The following is a 25,756-nucleotide window of genomic DNA, read 5'->3' as shown; positions in this document are numbered from 1 at the left end:
TCTAAATCCAAACCACAGCACTGTACCAGCTACTAGGAAGAAAATTAACTCCATCCCAGCCGAAACCAGGACAGGTCCAAAAGTCATCAATTGTTTCCTCTGTGATAAAGACTCCTGCTTTGCCCTCTCCTGCACTGACACACTGCTCTGTCTGTCTCACTTGCATTGCAGTCTGGTACAGCTCCACCATGTTCTGTTATATCAAGCTGTCAGTGCAGAACTTCCTGGACCTACACAAATTTTTCAACACCTTTAACACAATTTCAACTCTTTTGTTGAAACCCTTCATTTACAAACTCAGAAACAAGAAAGTGAAGCAAAAACTCTGGGGAGGACTTCCCAGAAGAAGTAGAGTAGCTTTTCAGCATAAGCAAACATAGTAATTCCCTCCCAACTTCTGCTCCCCGAAAGTTCCTCAAAAAAGTATAAATTCATCTGGGCATCACTGTTGGAGAGAAAGCACCATGTCCACAGCAAGCTCCTCTCGCCTACCTTACAGCCATATTATGTCAGGTTAAACCTTAATCCTGATGCTCCCATATCCCTTTGGTCATTATAGGATGAATTTATAATGCCACCACTTGTGACTGATCAAAGAAACCCTACCATGGAAGAAGGCTCAGAGAAGATAGACAAGGGTGATGTGCTCCTGAAGCTCAGAAGAGAAAGTAGGAAGTGACAATAGCACTGAAGGAAATTGAACTTCTCTCAACACAAAGGTCACCATAAGGTGACCTTTGTTTTAGATAAAGTGCTGCATCAGTTGAGTTGGTCAACTGGTTATGTAAATGGCCTCCCCTAAAATAATGAATAGAAAGTAGTATCTGTCTGAACCAGCCAGCACCGGGGAAGCATATATGTGGCTTGGCCCAACATAGAGTATAAAAACTGAACAACCAGACAAATGAACTTTGAAGAGAGCAATGAACTTGAACTTGCTTCAACCCATGCATTTGTTCCCTGCAACTGGGACGCCCAGCATCATGATGGTGAGTGTACAGGAACTAGTAAAGGGAATCACATTTGTATTGTAATCCAATTGTATATAGAATCATAGAATCATAGAATCATTAAGGTTGGAAAAGACCTCTAAGATCATCGAGTCCAACCATCAACCCAACACCACCATGCCCACTAAACCATGTCTCTAAGCGCCTCATCTACTTCCAGGAATGGGGACTCAACCACTTCCCTGGGCAGCCTGTTCCAATGTTTCACCACTCTTTCAGTAAAGAAATTTTTCCTTACATCCAATCTAAACCTCCCCTGGCACAACTTGAGGCCATTTCCTCTCATCCTATCACTTGTTACTTCGGAGAAGAGACCAACACCCACCTCGCTACAACCTCCTTTCAGGGAGTTGTAGAGAGCGATGAGGTCTCCCCTCAGCCTCCTCTTCTCCAGGCTAAACAACCCCAGTTCCCTCAGCCGCTCCTCATCAGACTTGCTCTCCAGACCCCTCACCAGCTTCCTTGCCCTTCTCTGGACACGCTCCTGCACCTCAACATCCTTCTTGCAGTGAGGGGCCCAAAACTGAACACAGTATTCGAGGTGCAGCCTCACCAGTGCCGAGTACAGGGGCACGATCACTTCCCTACTCCTGCTGGCCACACTCTTTCTGATGCAGGCCAGGGTGCCATTGGCCTTCTTGGCCGCCTGGGCACACTGACAGCTCATGGTCAGCCAGCTGTCGACCAACACCCCCAGGTCCTTTTCCGCCAGGCAGCTTTCCAGCCACTCTTCCCCAAGCCTGTAGCGCTGCATGGGGTTGTTGTGGCCGAAGTGCAGGACCCGGCACTTGGCCTTGTTGAATCTCATACAGTTGGCCTCGGCCCATTGATCCAGCCTGTAATATTGCAATTGATATATTGTGCTTGTGTTATTATTTCGGTACATCGCTGTATCACTTTGCTTAATCAAAATGCCATGTAACATCAAATATCTTCAGATAAGTAAATTTGGTATTAAGCATTAAACCTTCCTTGTATGGAATTTCTAGAAGAACCTGGTCAGAGGGTATTTGACTATGACAGTAAGTGATGAGAAATCCCACCCACCCAGCTGTCTGACAGAGCTGGAGATGGTGTCCCCTAGAGGTTTGTATTTCAATTTGCTAAGTGCTTAATTTTATAAGGGCTTAATGTAAATCTCTGACCGAACTTCCAACAGGTGGCTTAATGCTTTACAGAAACAAACACATATATTTCTTCTTTTAATTTGATACTTTCTGGGTGCATCTGTGCCTCATTCTTGCGGCTATCTCATTGGCTCTTACCCTGATTCAAGATATACTTGACAATGGCTAGTATCTCTACCAGTAACCATTATGCCTCACATAAGACTGTCAACAAAGCTGACATCTCCCTTCCCTCCTCCCTGTTTCCAAACATACTTATAAACTTAAAATTAAAAATTCTCAAAATACTATGCTCCATGCTAGATGAGTCAGGGCACTTCCACATGTAAAATGCAGCATCTGTCATTAGCTGTCTGTCATTCAACTATTCCATTGGCTTCACTGTAGAAACACTCCAAGGCATTGGGCAAAGTCACCAAAGAAGGAATTTCTCTCCCCAAATGCAGACCCCTGAAATGCTAGATGGGTAACAAGTCATTCTTTACACTCAATGGGAGGAGATTAGCTCTTCGAAAGAGCAGTTGATTTCACTCTTCTTAGGAATTTTATTTCGGGACAAGATGACTCATGCTTTCAAAGTTCTTCCCTCTGCACAGGAATGATAAAGGGAGTCCAGGTGAGCATCTCAGATGGAGGCATAGCCATGGCAGATGAAAAAAAAAAACAGTATAGGTTTTACTTCACCTAACCATAGAGGTCTCCAAGTGATACACTTGAGTCTGAACTGATTGTCTGGTCCTCCCTTCTAGAAGCAACAGTATTTCTGGAGAAGATTCCTGTATGTCCTCTGTACATTTGCTCTGGAATGGGAGAAATCTCTCTCTAAATGTACCAATTTTCATGCACATGCTGATTCATGCACGTTCTGGACACTCCAGGGCATCTACATATCAACAGCAATATGGGGCAATTGAACCAAGCCTCCAAGGTGAATCCTATCCTTCCTGTTCTTGCTTCTTGCAGAGAACATCTGTCCTGGTTTCGGCAGGGATAGAGTTAATTTCCTTCCTAGTAGCTGGTACAGTGTTTTGGATTTAGGATGAGAACAAAGTTGATAACGCACCGATGTTTTAGTTGTTGCTAGGTAATGCTTACACTAGTCAAGGACTTTTCAGCTTCCCATGCTCTACTGACTAAGAAGGCTGGAGGTGCACAAGAAGCTGGGAGGGGGCACAGCCAAACTGGCCAAAGGGACATTCCATACCATGTGACGTCATGCTCAGTACATAAACTGGGGAAAGCTGGCCGGGGGGGGCCGCTGCTCGGGGACTGGCTGGGCATCGGTCGGCGGGTGGTGAGCAGTTGCACTGTGCATCACTTGTTTTGTGTATTATTATTATTATCATATTATTATTATCATTTTATTTCAATTATTAAACTGTTTTTATCTCAACCCACGAGTTTTTCTAACTTGTGCTCTTCCAATTCTCTCCCCCATCCCACCGGGTGGGGGGGAGTGAGCGAGCAGCTGCGTGGTGCTTAGTTGCCGACTGAAATTAAACCACGACAACATCTGTAAAAGTTAGTCTTACCTTCTCAGCCCCTCTGAAAAACTGAAACAGGGAAGACTAACAAAGTAGTCCAGGCTGTCTTAAAAGAACTGGGTAATGTTTACTGGACAACAGACTCAAACCGATGGATGGGGTCCATTTGAAGAGTCAGCACCCTCTAGCTGAGCATCCATATGTAGTGCTGGGGTCTGCACCGCCGTATTTTCTCTTGGTCCCACATTCAGCACCTCCTTTCCCCAAGCTGGCTCCTGCTCTGGCTCCAGGCTGCCAGGAAGCCAGCTGGGTCACCATGGACAGGGCTTCAGGCACTTGGATATGAGATCTGCAGCTGGGCCCACCTGTGCCCGAGGAAGTGGCAATGTCCACCCTCATCAGCTCTGCTGTCCTTGATGGTAGTTGTGGAAATGCCTTAGAAAGCCCACTGAGGCTGGATCACACCTGCTCCGGGGTGTCTGTAACTGCTTACTTTCCTGGCTGGGATGATGTTTCATTTGGGGGTCAATTCTACCTGTTAGGTGTTAGAGTACTCTTCAGCCCTGGAGAGCAACCAAAAGCAGGACCTCAAATGTCTAAGGGACCCGAGGCACAGATGAGTGCAGGACACTGAGGGCTGCAGACAATTCCAAATCAATTCAACCAGTAGTCCTCTGAGATAAACTGCGATATGTAAGGCCTTGCTTAGGGCTAGCAGTGAGGGCCCAGCATCTCTAGGAAAGGCAGGTTGACCTGGACCAGCAGTGGAGTGTCAATGAGGTACCCTAGCCCCTTCAAGTGATCTGGATATCCCTCCTGAGACACAGGTCCAAATCCATAGAGTTGGATCTAGATGGAAAGTCAGGACCCTCCAGCTGAGCATCCACATGCAGTGCTGGGGTGGAATTGCCTGAACACAGGACCCTGGAAGCAGTTCTGTTGCCCACGGGCTGTTTGAGGCATCCATATGGGGCAGAGAGCTATGACACAAGGGTTGGAGGCAACTCTGCCCCTCTTGGAATGGCAGTGGGAGGCCAAAGAGACCCACTAGGCAGTGGAAATGCTCTAGTGCTGTCCTGGTTTCAGGAGGGATAGAGTTAATTTCCTTCCTAGTAGCTGGTACAGTGCTGTGTTTTGGATTTAGAATGAGAATAATGTTGATAACACAGCGATGTTTTAGTTGTTGCTAGGTAGTGCTTACACTAGTCAAGGGCTTTTTAGTTTCCCGTGCTCTACCAACTGAGAAGGCTGCAGGTGCACAAGAAGCTGGGAGGGGGGGCACAGCCAAACTGGCCAAAGAAACATTCCATACCATGTGACGTCATGCTCAGTACATAAACTGGGGAAAGCTGGCCAGGGGGGCCGCTGCTCAGGGACTGGCTGGGCATCGGTCGGCGGGTGGTGAGCAATTGTACTGTGCATCACTTGCTTTGTGTATTATTATTATTATTATTATTATTATTATTATTATTACTTTATTTCAATTATTAAACTGTTTTTATCTCAACCCACGAGTTTTTCTCACTTGTGCTCTTCCAATTCTCTCCCCCATCCCACCGGGGCGGGGGGGGGGGAGTGAGCGAGCGGCTGCGTGGTGCTCAGTTGCCGACTGAAGTTAAACCACAAGTGTGCAAGTGACAGGCTCCCTCCTTCAGCCACTACTGACCAGATGAGGACCACACATGTGGAGTCCAGATGTTGGCATCTCCATGTTCATGCTCACAGTTCAGAGTGTGACTCCCAGCAGAAACTCACCCTTTCTTTAAGATTCATCTCACCCATCCTGAAGAGCCAAGGCACAAAAGTCCATTTGCACTGGCCACCCTTTCCTGCCTTGCCAGCCAGTGAAGAGAGAAACCAGTCAAGGTACAAGCACAGCTTCTCATTTTGAAAAGATGATTCAAAACTATGGGGACATATGGGCAGCTCAGCTCACTTCAGCCCTGATGCGTCTAGCCCCTAAGCACCCAAATGAGCTTTGGGTGGCCTCTCTCCTCTGAGGACAGAGCCTGGCACCCCCAAAGGTGACTTATCCCATCCCACCTTGCAGGTCACCATGGACTGGAGAAAATGCCTTCTGTTTGTTTCTTTTTCTCCCCACTGAGCATTGGTAGACATGGGAAAGATGACTGTCATGAGCCACAGCTGCCTGATTCTGAGGGAGTTATTTCCAATGTAGTCTTCTGCAAGGGATAGCTGAATTCCCTTCCTGAGGTCTCCCTTGTCTTTGCTGCAGTGTTTACAGAAGCCATTGCTTATTATTCTGCCTCAGTTTTGCTCTTCCTCAGAGCAGGCTGAATTGCTACAGAGGTCTGGGGAGGAGTAGCCCTTGCTGGAGTTGTTAACATACTTTCCACCAGCTCAGAACTTCCTTCCCCCAGAGACTAGTTATGTAGTGCTCGCTCCCTGCAGTACCAAGGTGAGAGGAGATGCAGCAAGACCCTTCAGGAGGCTGATTCCGTCTATAAGCAGCAGGAGAGTTTGGAGAGTGGGTACATTCAGGTACTGTTGATGACTGACAGCAGGAGCTGCTGGAAGCAGAGTACAGGAGTGTAGCTGCCTGTGTGGCAGGAGTTGGAGTCTGAAGAGATAAGAAGGAAGGGAAGGAAGTGGACAGGAAGAAATTGAGTGTGAGATCCAGCCCTTAAGTTTTGTTCACAGGTACCATCAGAGAAGTCAGTGCTTCATACTGAGGGTTACACATAGGTGCTGCATTTGCACAGGCAAATTTGTTGTTATTTAGCTCATGGGAGTTTGCGTGGTGTCAGTTATACAAGACCTGTGCCTCTGTCTTGTCCTTTCCTGGGTGTCTTCCTTCCTGAGCTCACTCCTTCCTCCAGATACTGCCTCTGTGTCCTTGGCATTGCTGAGCTCTAGGGCAGTGAGGCTGTTACTGCTCAGTTAGATCTGTGCCACTGCTGTGCAGGAGCCAGCTCGGGGTCACTCCCTTAACTCAGCTGGGCTGTAGGAAGGGTCTGGGCAGGTGTGCAGGTGCAGGGTGCCTGCACATGTCACTTCATCTCTCACAGTGAAGTTCCTCTCTCTCTCTCTCTCTCTCTCTCTCGTCTCAGGGATCAGTCTCCCATCTTCAGGTTTCTCACATTAGACCCTACGCTGCTCTCCAGGTACAGCACTGATTTTGGGGCCCTCTCTCCACAGGACTACCTCACAGAACAACTCTTCCCAGCCCAGGAGAGGGATGTCATGGAGCTGGTGTGATTGCCCATGTTGAGGTGCCAGTCCTTCCCAGCAACTGTCTGTTCTGTGTAGGTGCCTGCCATGGTTGTCTGCAATTCACTGTAAAAGCTCTAAAGTTACAAGATGGGAAACCACAGGCACATCAGTGTGTCCCTCCCCAATTTTGCAGAAATGTAAGGAGGAGGATTGGGCAGAGGGCTTTGTTTCTCAGCATGGAGCTTCCCTGTGCGCATATACATTGCCTATGGGGTGTTTACCTCCATCACATACTAGATACTGCTCCTGCCCCATCTCAGCTCCCACTCGCCATCCCTTTCCCTATCAGAGTAGAGAGCTCTGAGAGCACATCTTGAAGTGTGGAGGTGCAGGTGCTGTGCTGCTGCAGGAAGGCAGTCCAAATGCATTCAGAGACTGCAGCTGAAGGGGAAAAGATATGAAGCACATTATCTTCATGATCTTCTCTGACCTATTTCCTTCCTTCTAGAACAGTCTTGCTTCTTCACATTGCCTCATTGATCCAGATGTCCCTTTCCTTGCATTCTCCTTTCCTTTCCTTTCCTTTCCTTTCCTTTCCTTTCCTTTCCTTTCCTTTCCTTTCCTTTCCTTTCCTTTCCTTTCCTTTCCTTTCCTTTCCTTTCCTTTCCTTTCCTTTCCTTTCCTTTCCTTTCCTTTCCTTTCCTTTCCTTTCCTTTCCTTTCCTTTCCTTTCCTTTCCTTTCCTTTCCTTTCCTTTCCTTTCCTTTCCTTTCCTTTCCTTCCCTTCCCTTCCCTTCCCTTCCCTTCCCTTCCCTTCCCTTCCCTTCCCTTCCCTTCCCTTCCCTTCCCTTTCCCTTTTCTTACAGAGAATATGAAAACCCTCAGGTGTGTGTGAATGTCCATGCTTTCTCTAGAAGAAGCTGCCTGCACAATTCCTTTGTGAAACAACACATCAACAAGAGCTCTATCTTGCAGCTCTCCTGCCTGGCAAGTGGGAAAAAGAAAGATCTACAACACAGCATGGAGAGAGGGGAATGGGACAACCAGACATTGCTGATGGAGTTCCTCTTGCTGAGACTGGGGGATGCCCATGAGCTCCAGACACCTCTCTTTCTCCTCTGTCTGACCATATACACAGTGACCATGGTTGGGAACGTCCTCATTATTGTGCTGGTGGTCATAGACCAGCATGTCCATACACCCATGTACTTCTTCCTGGTGAATCTATCCAGCCTAGAGACCTGCTACAGCTCCACCATCCTGCCCAGGCTGCTAGCCAGCTTCCTGACTGGAGACAGGACCATCTCTGTGCAGGGATGTATGGCACAGTTTTTCTTCTTCGGCACTTTTGCAGCTTCTGAGAGTTACCTGCTGGCTACCATGTCCTATGATCAGTATCTGGCCACATGTCAACCTCTGCTTTATGCAAGCCTCATGAACTGGAAAGTATGTCTCCAGCTGGTGGCTGGATCATGGGTTGTGGGACTGCTAATTTCTACAGGTATCACATCTTTCATATGTCGCCAAAGGTTCTGTGGCCCCAGTGCAATTGACCATTTCTTCTGTGAAGAAGCTCCATTGCTAGAACTCTCCTGCAGTGACATTGGGATGATCAGAATTCTTATTATCGTATTATCTTTCCTGGACGTAGTTTTCCCATTTCTGTTCACTTTGGCATCTTATGTCTGCATCATAAGGATCCCATCCAGCATGGGGAGGCACAAGGCCTTTTCCACCTGCTCCTCTCACCTCCCTATAGTCATTGTTTTCTGTGACACCCTCATCATTCTCTACGTGCTGCCCAGAACAGCGCCACTGAGACAGCTCAAAAAATGTTCTCCTTTTCTTACTCAGTCCTCAGACCTCTCATCAGTCCACTCATCAACAGTCTGAGGAACAGAGGCGTCAAGGGGGCACTGGGGAGGGTGCTCAGGAGGGCTGCTGCCTGCACTGACAGCTCCAACTAGGTGTGGATTTCAGAGCACAAATCTGGTTCTCCTGCAAAGTGATGAAAGGAACATAGGAAGGAATGTGCTCCATCTCAGGAGTACCTCTGCAAGTGTCTGGCTTTCACCTAGGATGTGCAATGGCAAGAGGCAGAGGGAGAAGAGGGCCTTAGGGAAACACATGCCCAGCTGAGAAGAGAAGGTAGTATCTTTCTATGGCTTGCTTTTTCCTTAGAGACAATGGAATGGTTGGGGCTACTCTACTGTATGTAGGAAGTGAAACCAAATGCTGAACTTCTCTTTATCAGGGAAGTGAATAAAGCAATCTGGGTTGAAATGTGACCTTGGTCTTGGAACAAGTGTGGCATCATTTTTTCTGACTGTGAGATCCTGGGGTGGGAACTGTCTTCCTTTAGCCATGCACATTTCCAGTGAGAAAGTCATTCAGACCATGACCCTGGTGTAACTTCTATTCAGTGGAGATCCTTGGCTCAACACAGCTGCTCACATGCCTGCTGGTCCTCCTTTGGTTTGAGATGTCATTGAGTATCCCACACATCCAGGTGTTGCTGTCAGGAACATTTGGGGACATGATGCAGTGGCCTGTATGGATATGGGGAGCAAATGGACGCAGAAAGGAAGGTGAAGGTATCTGAGAGGGTTCCTAGCCCTAACTGTGGCCAGCAGCATTCACACCTGTTACATCAGAGACTCCAGTGGAAACAGATCTGTCATAAATCCACCTTGAGATCAGTGCTGAACACAGGTCACACACAGTATGCCTTCAGAGCACCTCATTCTTTCTTCAATGTCTCCTGAGCCTATGGGGGAATCAGGTGGAATGTAGAAGGCCCTTTCACTGTCGTGACGCTTGTAAATCTCTGTTTCACCATTTACTTAGTTACAGGGAATCCAGGCTGCATATGGAGTTGGTGTTGGATGGTGAGAGGTTTAGTTTTTATAGGAAGCATTTGAGAAGTATTTAAGATGCTTTAGACCTATCCTAAGATATGACCAGTTTTTAAATAAGGTAAAAAATTGACCTTACATCCCATCTGCTTCCCTGGACTCATGTAGGCCCAATTTGGTTGTGTGCTCCCTATCTTAATCATTCTTCTCTGTGGGTAATGCTTCCTTCATTCAGATTCTGCCCTGGGCTCAGGGATGTGGTAAAATCAATGTCTCTGTATTGCTCCTGGGTAGCCCATCTGCTGACAAGTAGATCCCTGAACCAGATGAAGTCTGCTTTCATGGTTCTGATGCTACTATTTGTCTTTTCCACTTCTCTCAGGATCTTAAACTCTACCATCTCATGTTCACTGCAGCCAAAGCTGCCTTCAGACTTCATACTCTCACCCAGTCCTTCCTTTTATGTGAGCAACTGGTAGAGCAGATAATTTACCCCAGTCAGTGATCAGTGGATCACCTGCATGAAAAAAATATTTTTAATACACTGCAGACATCACCTGAGTTGCTTGTGATCCACTGTGTTGCCCTTTCAGCAGATATCAGGGGGAGCAGGGAGAGTCCCCCAGGAGAATGAGGACCTGTGATTGTGAGGCTTCCTCTAGCAGCCTGAAGAAGCCTTTGTCTACTTCCTCTCCTTGATCAGGTGGCTTGTAGTAGGTGTCCAGCATGACATCACCGTGTTGGTCTGTCCTCCAAGACTTTCCCAGAAGCTCTTGAATGTCTCTCAGTGGAGAGAAATGGGCAAACTCAGTTCACCTCCTCCAAAAGTTACAGTACAGGTCAGGCAAGCCATGTTTTAGAAGGATCAATTTTTCTCCCAGTGGTGCTCAAGAGAGTTTAAAGACTAAAGGTGGCCTAGGCAGAAGAAAATTCACAGTAGACATCCAGGTTTTGTTGAGAAAACTTCCACCCAAAGAGACACTGTCTACACTGTCCAGGGCCAAAACAGAGAGATGCTGGACATGACAAAATCACTTTCTGCAACTCCTGTGTCAAGTCCAAGGGCTCAATGTGGTTAAAGGGAGGGTGATTTACTTGTGCTTTGTGTGACAGATGCAACTGATTAGAGCAACCTGCCCAACTTCTCTCCTGCACACAAAAACCCTCTCCCTGCCACCTCTCTCTCCCTAGAGTACTTTGGACATGGGTGTGAGGTTCAGCAATCAGATGGAGGTGCTTGTACAGGCTGGTATGGCAGGTAATGAGTTTGCTTCTGATCATCTGATGAAGCAAGACATGCACACATGACAATGTATATTGGTCATGCAATTGGTTCACACCATTCAACTAGATCAGTGGACATTTTGTTCACATTGGCTTTGCCAACACGTTCTGCCCTCTCCCCCAGATTATCCACATAGCCAAATTGTGGACAAACAAGCTGGAGAAGGGGAGTTTAAGGTGGGTGAAAAATTCACTAGATATCTGGTTCAGAGGACTCTCACCAGAGGTAAATATTCCATCTCCCTTGAAGGCACCTTGATCCACTGAATTTGCAATATCAGAATGTCTTTTCTTTACTAGAAACAAAAGGCAAAGGCTCAGACAAAAGAAGACAGAAAGAAATGGCATTGTCTTGAGAGCTTATTAAAATCCTCCTGTTTACCATCTCCCTTGCCCATAAAACCAAAAAAAAACCAACAAAACTTGAAAAGCTCCCTAATTAGCCACATGGGAATGACTTATCTTCCAAATCTTAATGAGTGGTAAAAAACATTCCACACTTCAGTAGGGGCAGGGCTGGGTGGTGCTAGCCTTTAAGTCTCCTTGGGAGGATTGCACATACGTCTTTAAATCATTGCATGCAACCTAGTCAGCAGGAGCCTTGAGTCTTCCTCTCATGCTACTGTGGAAAAGCTGTTCCTCTAGGAACTTTAGGTGGACCCATGTGTGCCAAGGGGATCCATTTCTGTCTAACATCTCTTCAGTGGTGCAGTGAACTGCACAGATTCAACACCAATGTTAGACCCAAGTGAAGGATGAATAAACCGGTGGGTAGCAGATGCCATTGATTTCTTATGAGCTTTAAAGATGGGCTTCTGCTCATGCTCTTTTTAGCCAAGATCTGGCTTTGTCCCAACTAAAGAGATGCATTTAAATGAAGCGACCCAGTTCAGAGTGTAATTACATAACCTTCTACAACCTGGAGTCAGATGAGACAGGTCAGGTCCTCTGGTGGGGCCTCTCATGATTCCTTTCATTTTTCCAGGTTTCCAAAGGCTTAATCGTCCTTCAGGGTTCCATTGCAGTTGCTTCTACAGTGTTCATTCAATTCTATCCCCATTTAACTTCAGAAAATAAAGCCAGGTGTGGACCTTCAGGATGTCTGACTTGCTCCCCCTGGACCATTCCTCCACCACTATCCCAGAAGACTGAGTACACACACCTCCACCCCTTTGCTCCTCACCCAGCACATGAAAATACACCTTAAAAACCAAGCTACAGAAACCTCTCTCTGATAGGCACTGCACATGACCAAAGGAAGATACAGGCCTCACGTTACATCCTCTGGAGGGTGTTCTCCACCCACTAACAAGTCCTTTCCTGCAGTTGGGGGCTGGAATAGGTGGTTACTGGGAGGAAAATGTTCTCCTTCCACCCCCAACCTAGATGCAGTGCCTTAGTCATCAGGTCCAACTTGTAATGACTGCTACTAGAAAGGATCTAATGAAAAATGGGGAATTGTTGAGACCACTTCTTGGGCAGGATCTCCAAAATGGTGAGGTAAAGGAAAGTCCCAGCTGCGACCCTTTCCAGGATGTCTCCTTTTAGTTTGCTGATGTCCTTGTCAGATCAAGTGACCCTAGTGACCACAAAAATCCAGATGGGGGACACAAAGACAAACAGTACCATGCAGAGGAGTTATCCCTGTGATCAGGTTTCCCTCTGGCTTAGCTTGAAGGCCAAGATGAACATAACCTAGATGGCTAAGATTCCTTGAAGAGCTGCAGCACTTCCTGTTAAGGGGTACCAGGGGTACCAAATCTGGTAGCCCAGTAGAAATGTTTCCATAGTTCCATGTGTCCAGAGCCAAACAGTAGGAAGGCTCAGAATGTATTCCAAGTAAGCACACACACACAAGCAAACCACACAGCTCAACACAGGCAGGTACACTCAGCACTCATATGAAAAAAAAAGAGTACTAAGGGCATCATCCTGTTCCTCTCTCTGGCTGCTCAGAATGTCATTAAGTGGGAAATATATGTATACATATATACAATGTAGATCTCTGGAGTATCTTGGCTTAGACACTCAGTCTACCCAGTAGCTGTCCTTTGGATCCACCAGGAGACACAAACACCCCAGATGTATGGGCCTTCTTACTCAAGGTCACACTCCAGTTGCTGGCACCTAGACCTCCATACATACAGATTTACACAGAACAGAGAGTTCCTCATGCTCAGAAATAAGTAGAAATTGAATTTAATAAGAAGATAGGAGACACTGCAATTATAAGGCTCAGGGCATGACCAGACAACTTTACTGACCATCCACCTGTTCACATGTGACTGGTCCTTTTTATCCCTTTATTCCTCTGTTTTGCCACATTTGTTCCTCTCCAAATCACCTGGATCTTTCCCTTTTCCCACCTTTGGTTCCTCCCCTAAACATCCCATCATAAGCCTTGAGCAATCCCCACATGCTTTTATTGTGCATCCCATAATGTGTCCCATATTGCTAAGGAGTAATCCCCCTCAATTTGAGCCAATCTCACTAACTTGATGGGTCTCACATTGTCCTGGTTTCGGCAGGGATAGAGTTAATTTCTTTTCTAGTAGCTGGTACAGTGTTTTGGATTTAGGATGAGAACAAAGTTGATAACGCACCGATGTTTTAGTTGTTGCTAGGTAATGCTTACACTAGCCAAGGACTTTTCAGCTTCCCATGTTCTACCGACTGAGAAGGCTGAAGGTGCACAAGAAGCTGGGAGGGGGCACAGCCAAACTGGCCAAAGGGACATTCCATACCATGTGACGTCATGCTCAGTACATAAACTGGGAAAGCTGGCCGGGGGGGGGCCGCTGCTCGGGGACTGGCTGGGCATTGGTCGGCGGGTGGTGAGCAATTGTACTGTGCATCACTTGCTTTGTGTATTATTATTATTATTATCATATTATTATTATTATCATTTTATTTCAATTATTAAACTGTTTTTATCTCAACCCACGAGTTTTTCTAACTTGTGCTCTTCCAATTCTCTCCCCCATCCCACCGGGTGGGGGGGAGTGAGCGAGCGGCTGCGTGGTGCTTAGTTGCCGACTGAAGTTAAACCACGACAGTCCTTTTTGGCGCCCAACGTGGGGCACGAAGGGTTTGAGATAATAACAGGTTAACCGGAGTGTATTAAAGAACTTATATCTGTTAGTAGTTGTGGGTCACAATGTTGGTTTCTCTGTTCTCGATATTGATTTGTATAATCTGCATCGCGCTCTTTTTCCTGCTGTACATGTTAAAGATCGGTGTTGGGTTTTGCAGTTTGCTGTGGTCTGCAGTGAATAGTAATGTCTCGCTTGTGAGGTTTGTTTTTAGAACATTGACCTTGACATTAGTGTGGTATGTAAACTTCGCAATGAAGCCGTTACTGTACCACGGAGATCATTTCGTGGAGACAACTAGCAATTGCAGTAACTTTTCTGAGAGTTTTTTTACGGAGGAAATACAGAATGGCAGGGTCACTACCTTCTTCTATAATGTTTCCTCCTTCATTACAGTAATTTTTCAGTATTTTGAACATCCTTGGGCAGTTAAGATACTTCTATTAATACTTCTTGGGAATACTGTTTCGGTTTTGTCTAAAGTTGGTAAGCAATTTAAGAATATCATCCAGAGATCTGCCCCAAGGCTGAATAATTATGAGTGGCAGGGTGTGTGGGACAAGATGGGCAAGTACCTAGGCCAATGGGCACCCCCAGTGTTTTGGAACTTCACCCCTGAGCAAGTGCAGAATCCTGAAAAGTTAGTAGAATATTTGGAAAAAGTATGCTGTCACCCTGGCAACTCCAGAGAGATGCAGCTCATTGCAACGTGCTGGGGCCTGGCCCATGCCTACCGAACCCTGTTCAACACCATTCAGTGCCCTCAAAGGGAAGGGAAGGTCTCTGGCTCTGACAGTAAAACGACACGCACTGCGGCCACTCAGACCCGGGCAACACGCCCTGCGGCCACTCCGACCCAAGCGACAGGCCGTGCAGCCACTCAGACCCCGGCAACAGGCCCTGCGGCCACTCAAACCCGGGCAACACGCACTATGGCCACTCCAACCCCAGCGACATGCACTGCAGCCACTCAGACCCCGGCGACATGCACTGCGGCCACTCAGACCCCGGCAACAGGCCCTGCGGCCACTCAAACCCGGGCAACACGCACTACGGCCACTCCAACCCCAGCGACATGCACTGCAGCCACTCAGACCCCGGCGACATGCACTGCGGCCACTCAGACCCCGGCAACATGCACTGCGGCCACTCAGACCCCGGCGACATGCACTGCGGCCACTCAGACCCCGGTGACATGCACTTGCACTGTGGCCACTCCAACCCCGGCAACAGGCCCTGCGGCCACTCAGACTCTGGTGACATGCACTTGCACTGTGGCCACTCCAACCCCGGCAACAGGCCCTGCGGCCACTCAGACTCCGGTGACATGCACTTGCACTGCAGTCACTCAGACCCCGGCAACAGGCCCTGCGGCTACTCAGACTCCGGTGACATGCACTTGCACTGCGGCCACTCCAACCCCGGTGACATGCACTGCGACCACTCCAACCCCGGCAACAGGCCCTGTGGCTGAACCAAAGAACCAGCCTGTACCGGTATCAGTCGCCCCTGTACACAAGAAGAAATTTTGGAAGCGGAAGTCGGCTCGTTTAGTAAGGGAGGAAGAAGCTTCTTCTAAAAGGGAACCGGAGGAAGAACTGTATGAGTACCCTGGAGAAGGGCCATCACGAGAACGGGAGGAGGAGAGCCGGCCGCTGATCGGGGAGGAGGAAGAGGAAGAACTCATAAACGAGGCAGTGACCACCCGATCTCTATCCCTGAGTGAGCTGCGAGATATACGAAAAGATTTCAGCCGTCGTCCAGGTGAGCATATTGTCACCTGGCTGCTCCGATGCTGGGATAATGGGGCCAGTAGCCTGGAATTAGAGGGTAGGGAAGCCAAGCAGCTGGGATCCCTTTCTAGGGAAGGGGGCATTGATAAAGCAATTGGAAAAGGGACACGTATCCTCAGCCTTTGGAGGCGACTCTTGTCAAGCGTGAAGGAAAGGTATCCCTTTAAGGAAGATGTCATATGTCGCCCAAGCAAGTGGGCCACCATGGAGAAGGGTATCCAGTTTCTGAGAGAATTAGCTGTGCTGGAGGTGATTTATGATGACCTGAACAATAAACAACTATCCAAAGATCCAGACGAAGTCAAGTGCACACGACCCATGTGGCGGAAGTTTATAAGGAGCTCACCATCGTCATACGCCAATTCATTGGCAGTGATGACCTGGAAAGATGGAGAGGAACAAACAGTGGATGAATTGGCTAGTCAACTCCGGCAATACGAGGAAAGTCTTTCTTCCTCCATCGTCTCGGCTGTGGAGAAACTGTCCGAAAAACTGTCCCGGGAGATCCAGCAACTCAGAGAGGATAGGTCCTACTCCTCACCTGTACGGACCAGTATCTCGGCTATTAGAAGTAAGCGTTCTTTTGCTCAAGAGAGAGAATATAAAGGGTACACACCACGGGGCACCCTATGGTTTTATCTGCGTGACCACGGAGAGGACATGAGGAAGTGGGATGGGAAACCTACCGCAGCCCTAGGGGCACGGGTACGCGAATTGCAAGGGAAAACAATCACAGAAAGAGGTTCTTCCAGGAAAATTGCTGCTCCAGTTTCCAGCGGGCAGTTCCCCAGAGAGAGTAGAAGGGCTGATCTTATTCTTGATCTTAATGAAGAAACTTCTGACCCGTACGTACAAGAAATGAGAAATGAGTACTGTGATGAGGATTAGAGGGGCCCTGCCTCCAGCCAGGGGGAGGAAAGGGACAACCGGGTTTACTGGACTGTGTGGATTCGGTGGCCTGGCATGTCAGACCCACAGAAGTATAAGGCTCTGGTAGACACCGGTGCACAGTGTACCCTAATGCCATCAAGCTATATAGGGGCAGAACCCATCTGTATTTCTGGGGTGACGGGGGGATCCCAACAGCTAACTGTATTGGAAGCCGAAGTGAGTTTAACTGGGAACGGGTGGCAAAAGCACCCCATTGTGACTGGCCCAGATGCTCCGTGCATCCTTGGCATAGACTACCTCAGGAGAGGGTATTTCAAGGACCCAAAAGGGTACCGGTGGGCTTTTGGTATAGCTGCCTTGGAGATGGAGGAAATTAAACAGCTGTCCACCTTGCCTGGTCTTTCGGAGGACCCCTCTGTTGTGGGGTTGCTGAAGGTCGAAGACCAACAAGTGCCAATTGCTACCACCACAGTGCACCGGCGGCAATATCGCACCAACCGAGACTCCCTGATTCCCATCCATAAGCTGATTCGTCGACTGGAGAGCCAAGGAGTGATCAGCAAGACCCGCTCACCCTTTAACAGTCCCATATGGCCAGTGCGGAAGTCTAATGGAGAGTGGAGACTAACAGTAGACTATCGTGGCCTAAATGAAGTCACGCCACCGCTGAGTGCTGCTGTGCCAGACATGCTAGAACTTCAATACGAACTGGAGTCAAAGGCAGCCAAGTGGTATGCCACAGTTGATATTGCTAATGCGTTTTTCTCAATCCCTTTGGCAGCGGAGTGCAGGCCACAGTTTGCTTTCACTTGGAGGGGTGTTCAGTACACCTGGAACCGACTGCCCCAGGGGAGGAAACACAGCCCTACCATTTGCCATGGACTAATCCAGACTGCACTAGAACAGGGTGGAGCTCCAGAACACCTGCAATACATTGATGATATCATCGTGTGGGGCAACACAGCAGGAGAAGTTTTTGAAAAAGGGAAGGAAATAGTCCAAATCCTGCTGAAGGCCGGTTTTGCCATAAAACAAAGTAAGGTCAAGGGACCTGCACAGGAGATCCAATTTTTAGGAATAAAATGGCAAGATGGACGTCGTCAGATCCCAATGGATGTGATCAACAAAATAACAGCCATGTCTCCACCAACTAGCAAAAAGGAAACACAAGCTTTCTTAGGCGTCGTGGGTTTTTGGAGAATGCACATTCCAAATTACAGTCTGATTGTAAACCCTCTCTATCAAGTGACCCGGAAGAAGAACGATTTCAAATGGGGCCCTGAGCAACGACAAGCTTTTGAACAAATTAAACGGGAGATAGTTCATGCAGTAGCCCTGGGGCCAGTCCGGGCAGGGCAAGAGGTAAAAAATGTGCTCTATACCGCAGCCGGGGAGAATGGCCCTACCTGGAGCCTCTGGCAGAAAGCACCAGGGGAGACTCGAGGTCGACCCCTAGGGTTTTGGAGTCGGGGATACAGAGGATCCGAGGCCCGCTATACTCCAACTGAAAAAGAGATATTAGCAGCATATGAAGGGGTTCGAGCTGCTTCAGAAGTGATCGGCACTGAAGCACAGCTCCTCCTGGCACCCCGACTGCCGGTGCTAGGCTGGATGTTCAGAGGGAGGGTCCCCTGTACACATCATGCAACTGATGCTACATGGAGTAAGTGGGTCGCACTGATCACACAACGGGCTCGAATAGGAAACCCCAGTCGCCCAGGAATCCTGGAAGTGATCATGGATTGGCCAGAGGGCAAAGATTTTGGAATATTGCCAGAGGAGGAGGTAACGCGTGCTGAAGAGGCCCCAATGTATAATGAACTACCAGAAAATGAGAAGCAATATGCCCTGTTCACTGATGGGTCCTGTCATCTTGTGGGAAAACATCGGAGGTGGAAAGCTGCTGTATGGAGTCCTATGCGACAAGTTGTAGAAACTGCTGAAGGAGAAGGTGAATCGAGCCAATTTGCAGAAGTAAAGGCCATCCAGCTGGCTTTAGACATTGCTGACCGAGAAAAGTGGCCAGTGCTCTATCTCTATACTGACTCATGGATGGTGGCAAATGCCCTGTGGGGGTGGTTGCAGCAATGGAAGCAGAGCAACTGGCAGCGCAGAGGCAAACCCATCTGGGCTGCTGCATTGTGGCAAGATATTGCTGCCCGGGTGGAGAACCTGGTTGTAAAAGTCCGTCACGTAGATGCTCACGTACCCAAGAGTCGGGCCACTGAAGAACATCAAAATAACCAGCAGGTGGATCAGGCTGCTAAGATTGAAGTGGCTCAGGTGGATCTGGACTGGCAACATAAGGGTGAATTATTTCTAGCTCGGTGGGCCCATGACACCTCAGGCCACCAAGGAAGAGATGCAACATATAGATGGGCTCGTGATCGAGGGGTGGACTTGACCATGGACACTATAGCCCAGGTTATCCATGAATGCGAAACATGCGCTGCAATCAAACAAGCCAAGCGGTTAAAGCCTTTTTGGTATGGAGGACGATGGTTGAAATACAAATATGGGGAGGCCTGGCAGATCGATTATATCACACTCCCACAAACCCGCCAAGGCAAGCGCCACGTGCTTACAATGGTGGAGGCAACCACCGGATGGCTGGAAACATATCCCGTGCCCCATGCCACCGCCCGGAACACTATCCTGGGCCTTGAAAAGCAAGTCCTATGGCGACATGGCACCCCAGAAAGAATTGAGTCAGACAATGGGACTCATTTCCGAAACAACCTCATAGACACCTGGGCCAAAGAGCACGGCATTGAGTGGGTGTATCACATCCCCTATCATGCACCAGCCTCTGGGAAAATTGAACGATACAATGGACTGTTAAAGACTACACTGAGAGCAATGGGTGGCAGGACGTTCAAACATTGGGATACGCATTTAGCAAAGGCCACCTGGTTAGTCAACACTAGGGGATCTGCCAATCGAGCAGGCCCTGCCCAGTCAGAACTTTTACGTACAGTAGATGGGAATAAAGTTCCTGTAGTGCACATAAAAAATATGCTGGGGAAGACAGTCTGGGTTATTCCTGCCTCAGGCAGAGGCAGACCCATCCATGGGATTGCTTTTGCTCAAGGACCTGGGTGCACTTGGTGGATAATGCGGGAGGATGGGGAAGTCCGATGTGTACCTCAAGGGGATTTGATTTTGGGTGAGAATAGCCAATGATCTGAATTATGTGATGTTAAGTACTAATTATAGTTATAATAGTTATACTAATAATACACAGATATACTAATAATACTAATAATATTATATGCCATACTAATGTTATTACAATAAGAATCACCCAGACTAATGAAGAATAACTTCAGTGAAACCAAGCAAAGCACAGTGATGATGGTACCAGAACTGACTTCAACATGGAACAATCCAACACCACATACCATCTCCATTTTTCCTGCCCTGAAAGATTATTATGACAGATGGAGCCCGAAGTCATGGACTAAATGAACTCACCGAACATTTTAGAGGGATGGCCCACAGACGAAGGGAATGATATCTGTGTGTGTGTGTATATATATATATATATATATGTATAAAGGGGTGGTGATTAATGAAAATGTACTGGAAAATATGAGACTTGAGCATGATGCAGATGGTATAGAATAAGGGGTGGATATTGTCCTGGTTTCGGCAGGGATAGAGTTAATTTCTTTTCTAATAGCTGGTACAGTGTTTTGGATTTAGGATGAGAACAAAGTTGATAACGCACCGATGTTTTAGTTGTTGCTAGGTAATGCTTACACTAGCCAAGGACTTTTCAGCTTCCCATGTTCTACCGACTGAGAAGGCTGAAGGTGCACAAGAAGCTGGGAGGGGGCACAGCCAAACTGGCCAAAGGACATTCCATACCATGTGACGTCATGCTCAGTACATAAACTGGGAAAGCTGGCCGGGGGGGGCCGCTGCTCGGGGACTGGCTGGGCATCGGTCGGCGGGTGGTGAGCAATTGTACTGTGCATCACTTGCTTTGTGTATTATTATTATTATTATCATATTATTATTATTATCATTTTATTTCAATTATTAAACTGTTTTTATCTCAACCCACGAGTTTTTCTAACTTGTGCTCTTCCAATTCTCTCCCCCATCCCACCGGGTGGGGGGGAGTGAGCGAGCGGCTGCGTGGTGCTTAGTTGCCGACTGAAGTTAAACCACGACACTTTTATACTGGTCCTGCACTGCCCCAGGTCCAGAGGAAGCCTCTGTGGAAGTAATAATTTTCTGAGAAGCTCGTCTGAAATGCAAAACATTGCAGCTAATGATACGGGATGTGTTTTGGTTTCCTGCACGGCTGCCTTTTCATTTCTTTGTTTGGCCGTACCCGCTCCCCCTTGAAGGCTCCTTTTCAGCGCTGGGGTGGGAGGCCCAAGGATTCCTGGGACAGGAGCGCATCGGTGCCAGCAGAAGATGAGCCCCAAGTGCCGGAGGGGTTGCGTGCAGGCTGTGGACATTGGCCTGGGGCACTCGTGTGGGCTTGGTTGCAGCGCCATTGGCAGGAAGGGCCCTGCTGCTCCCAGCCCTGCAATCCTCACCTGGATGCCAAAGGGCTCCCGAGAGGGATGATGTGCCGCGTCCCCTTTCTCCCACCCTCCAAGCTCTCTCTGATGGTTGTTGGCCATTGCCTCCACAGGCGGGTGGTCAGCGCTGCTGCTTTTGAGACTCTTCCTCCTAAAGCTGCTCTGGGGATGCCTTGGTGCGCCTGTTGGGTCTCCTCCGCTCTCTGGGCTCTCTCTGGGGGTCCCCTACCAACACCAACACCATCAGTGTGTCTGGAGCCTTGTCCTGCCCCAGGGTGCTCCAGCCCTGCCCTGCCAAGGGGCACATGGCTTACCACATGGTAAGTCTGTCTTTCTTACCTGGGAGAAGGCCACTGGGCTGAAGCCGCCACCCATGACACCGGTTGTATTTTGTATGGAGGAGGGGAAGGCAGCACACTGGGAATGGTAGAATGATTGTCAATGGGGTCCCACGGGGAACAGCTGTCCATATCGCATGATCAATCAGCCATGGATTGTAGCGGCAATCCCCCAACAGGATAGCTCCTCCTTTTATTGACTTCTCCATGTCTTTTCATATCATAACTACCCAGTTGCCGTCCCCACAAAGTGAAGGGGCTGCCATGGAAAACTCAGAGCAAATGCCAGCGATTTCAACCAGAGACTCCTGTCTCTGTAGAGCAGCTGGCAAGCCTCTTCACAAATCTCTTCCCCTGTGAGCAGTCCTTTACAGTGGGATGGACTTTGCTCAACAAGTCGTCCCACTGACCGTAGCATGAGATGCCCACAGAGCCCCAACAACAACAACCAAGTCCCAAGGAAGCATGAGCTGAGTTGCACCACCTCACACCTCCAGAGCAGCCATTCATTCACCACAGAAGCCATGTACATGGTGATCAAGGGAATCACACATACTGCCTGCAAATTACTTGTTGTGTCAGAGTAATTCCACATATGGCTGTTACACAGGGGCATTGTGTCAAGAAAAGCCAAGGGATCCCTGCGGATGGAGAACAACTCATGAAAGACACCCATCAAAAGAGATCTACACCCTGTATTGCCCTGCATTGCCTCGCCTCACCTTCCCCTGCATTGCCTCACTTTGCCTCACTTTGCCTTGCCTTGCCTTGCCTTGCCTTCCCTTGCCTTGCCTTTCCTTTCCTCCTCTGTATGTTTCCCGTTCAGCGTGTGTACCCTTCTCCACTGTCGTTGGAACCCCTCCTTCTCCATCCCACCTCCCCTGCTCCAGAAAGAAACTTCCCCAATTGGACACTCCCAGTCCTTCCCTCATCCGTGCATATCATGGCAAATACAACTCTGTTTCCAACTTTCTTACTGCTTCCCACACCTTGTCTCTCTTCGGGTTCTAGATCAGTGGCTTGAGGAGAGGCAGCACCAGCACTGCCAAAGACGGCCACTCCTCTGTCCCGGGAGAGGCTGGTAGTGAGGCAGGTGAAGATCGGGGACCATGGCCCGAAGGACAGCACAGGCACAGCTAAGGGGCAAGTGCCTTGTGTCTCTCTTCTCCTATCTGCTGCCCTGGTGGAGAGCTGAATCACCCCAGAGGAGCCCAACAAGGCCAGGTTGCACACCAGGGATTTGGTGCCACCTTTGGAGACAAGGAGCACACCAGTCCAGCAGCTCTCAGCACAGGCCAGCATGGGTGGCACCTCACAGAAGAAGCAGTCAATGACATTGGGGCTGCAGCTGGGCAAACACAGGGCGAGTGCCACTGGTGCCAACAAGGGGAGAGTGGCCCCAGCCCTCAGGCCTGCCACTGCAATGGCACAGAGCGCTCCTCGCATGACACCGGGGACCCCTGTGTCTGGCACATGGCCACAGATCGGTCATAGGCCATGACTGCGAGCAGGAAGAGCTGGGCCACACAGCTGCCAAAGGAGCTTGTCCTCTCCACAGATAGGAAGTGCAGCGGCATCTTGAGCAACATGACCAGTAAGTGGCCAATGACCAAGGCCCAGAATCCCAGAATTGTTTAGGTTGCAAAGCGCCTCTGGACATGGTCAGGTCCAACCCTCCTGCTCAGAGCAGGGTCAACGAGAGCAGGTTGATCAGGACACTGCCCCGTGTGGTCCTGAACATTTCCACAGGCTGCCTGGGCAACAACTCCTGGGCTTGGCCACCCCCACAGTAAAAGAGTTTTTCCTCATGCCTGCGTGGAATTTCCTGGCTTGCTGCTCTAGTATGCACACATGGGCAAGTAAGCCAGCACCCCTGCCTACACATGAGCCACTGTGGACTCGCTCGAGGACACGCGGGGAAGCCCCTTGGCAGGGCAATGGGCGTGAAACGGGGAACAAGACCCTACACATCCCTTTTGCAGATAACGCAAATCCTCCTATGTACTGTTTCTACAGGCATGCCTAGAGAGAGAGAGAGAGAGTGAGCTGCCAGGAAACAGACCACGTCTGCACTTAGAAACTCCGCCTCTTCTAGCTGTGCTGGAGGAAATGCCGGCAGCCTGACTGGGGATAGACAAGATCCCTGCAAGACCTACAAGGAAGGCTAAGTCAATGCAAGGAGAGCTGAAATGCTGCAGAAGCACGGGCTTGTAGTTGGAAGCCACAAAGGGAGGTGGGCGAGGAATAGCCCACCTCTCTTCCTCGGCTGACGGGGAGGGAGGTTGTCACTGGAGATGTCTTGTGGACAGGGGTGCACCGGGGAGAGGTGGCAGGGAGGAGCACAGGGACATGTGAGGAGCAACCTGTCACACAACCACCACCACCACTACCACACCTGCCACAGGGAGAGGCGCCCTCCTGAGGCAAGAGCCGCCAGCTAGGGAGGGCTCACAGGTGCTGCTGGATGCAGAACCAGCTCCCAGTGCCACTGCCACTCGCCACTGTGGCCAGGGAGATGGACTCCTTGCTCGGGCAGTGGTTGGGCTCCCCATCATCTGCAAGGCGTGCTCGAAGGCTGAGGAGGCCATTTGTGTGCAGGGAAGCAGCAAGGCAGGCCTCTGGGAATGCTGATGGTTCTCCTTTATGCCTGCAAGATCTCCCCAGAGCAACACCTTTCTCTCTGGAAGCCAGGGAGAGCATCCGGAGAGAGAAGGACCACACAGAGGCCCAGGCTGGGATGCAGCAGAACTTTAATGAGTTGAAAGAGGAAAAGAGGTCCTCTGAGTGGGGGCCACGGTGCACGGAGCACCAGGGCTAGCTAGGAGTCTTTGACCCTTGGCCAGAGTGGAGTTTGCACTGGGCGCCTGCCTGCCTGCCCCTGAGAGGGAGAGGGGGGGCAGGTCCTTCCTCGCATGGGGCTTAGCAGGTGCTCACAGCCCAGGGGAGCACAAGACAGCAGAGAAAAGAGAGAGAGAACAGAGAGTGAGAAACAGGCAAGTTAGACAAGGGCCATGTTTTCAGAGAGCCCAGGCGCGCCTCTTCCTGCCTTCCCTTGCAGGTGGAGCCGTGGATGTTCAGCCCCTCTGAAAGCAATGGCCAGGATCTCCGTGCTCAGTCCATTACTGTCTTCTGGGTTCCCGGGGGTCCTCCTGTGGGGCCGCCTGCGGCAGCTTTAGCAGGGGAGGCATGTTCTGCCACAGTAGCGGCTGCCGAAGCAGGAGAGGTCACAGCACCCAGAGTTGATGGGCACTCCATCACAGCTGAGGATGCTGCCAACGGCAGCGGAGGTGGAGGATCCCACAACGGTGTTCTGTGGGAACGAGCTGAGGATGGGGCCGGGCAGGGTCACCACCACGGGGGAGGGCTCGATGACGACGGTGGAGTTCTGGCACTGCCTGACACAGGGCTCATTGCAGCTGTTGGCCAGCGGGGTCGGGCCGCAGGGCTGGCATGGCAGGCACTGGTTGTAGCAGGACATGTCTTGGGGCTGGAGGTGCACCTGGGAGAGAGGGCAGGGAGGAGCACGGGGGCACGTGAGGAGCAGCCTGTCCGCCCAGCACGAGGCAGCCAAGGCACGTGCTGGGCGGGGAGCTGGAGGCTGTGCAGGGAGGCCCACGTGCCTCTTTGCCTGCTCCCCCGGGCACCGTGCAAAGAGAGCCAGGCCCACGAAAGCTCTTTCCTAGACCAGAGCCCAAGAGTCCCCTCAGCCCAGCCCCAGCCCCTCTCCGCACCAGACCTTCTCGCCGCTTCCCCTCCCAGGAGTGGCAGCCCCAAGGCCCGGTATAGGACAGAGCTTCCAACTCACTTGCTTCCGAAGGAGAAGAAGGGGAGCGAAGCGGATGAGAGAGTGAAGAGCTGGGGTGGCTTTTATACTGGTCCTGCACTGCCCCAGGTCCAGAGGAAGCCTCTGTGGAAGTAATAATTTTCTGAGAAGCTCGTCTGAAATGCAAAACATCGCAGCTAATGATACGGGATGTGTTTTGGTTTCCTGCACGGCTGCCTTTTCATTTCTTTGTTTGGCCGTACCCGCTCCCCCTTGAAGGCTCCTTTTCAGCGCTGGGGTGGGAGGCCCAAGGATTCCTGGGACAGGAGCGCATCGGTGCCAGCAGAAGATGAGCCCCAAGTGCCGGAGGGGTTGCGTGCAGGCTGTGGACATTGGCCTGGGGCACTC

The 25,756-nt window shown here is 49.7% G+C and overlaps 3 protein-coding genes across 3 annotated transcripts in view; 1 reads left to right on the top strand and 2 right to left on the bottom strand.

Moving 5' to 3' along the window:
- The window catches only part of LOC143169211 (feather keratin Cos2-3-like), a 56,671-nt gene extending 35,049 nt beyond the window's left edge, over positions 1–21,622 (bottom strand). The window contains exons 1-2 of the mRNA XM_076356492.1: positions 21,587–21,622; positions 20,931–20,964 (exon numbers count right to left, since the gene is read on the bottom strand). Of these exons, the coding sequence (XP_076212607.1) occupies positions 20,931–20,964; positions 21,587–21,622 (70 nt within the window). The remainder of the gene's footprint in view (positions 1–20,930; positions 20,965–21,586) is intronic.
- Positions 7,815–8,761, top strand: LOC143169179 (olfactory receptor 10A4-like). Its single transcript, XM_076356457.1, is given in 2 exon segments — positions 7,815–8,597; positions 8,600–8,761. Coding segments are annotated over 2 exon segments (945 nt in total).
- Positions 21,623–24,757: 3,135 nt separating the features above from the next.
- On the bottom strand, positions 24,758–25,063 carry LOC143169529 (feather keratin Cos2-3). The gene has a single exon (XM_076356952.1). The coding sequence runs from the start codon at positions 25,061–25,063 to the stop codon at positions 24,758–24,760; it is 306 nt and encodes a 101-aa protein (XP_076213067.1).
- Between the last annotated feature and the right edge of the window lie 693 nt (positions 25,064–25,756).

This window comes from Aptenodytes patagonicus, chromosome 20, assembly GCF_965638725.1.
Source record: "Aptenodytes patagonicus chromosome 20, bAptPat1.pri.cur, whole genome shotgun sequence".
NCBI lineage: Eukaryota > Metazoa > Chordata > Aves > Sphenisciformes > Spheniscidae > Aptenodytes > Aptenodytes patagonicus.
This window is presented reverse-complemented; position numbering and strand designations above follow the sequence as displayed.

Bases quoted from the DNA above. Each gene is read 5' to 3' on its own strand.
- LOC143169529 (XM_076356952.1), bottom strand. From the start codon at position 25,063: ATGTCCTGCTACAACCAGTGCCTGCCATGCCAGCCCTGCGGCCCGACC.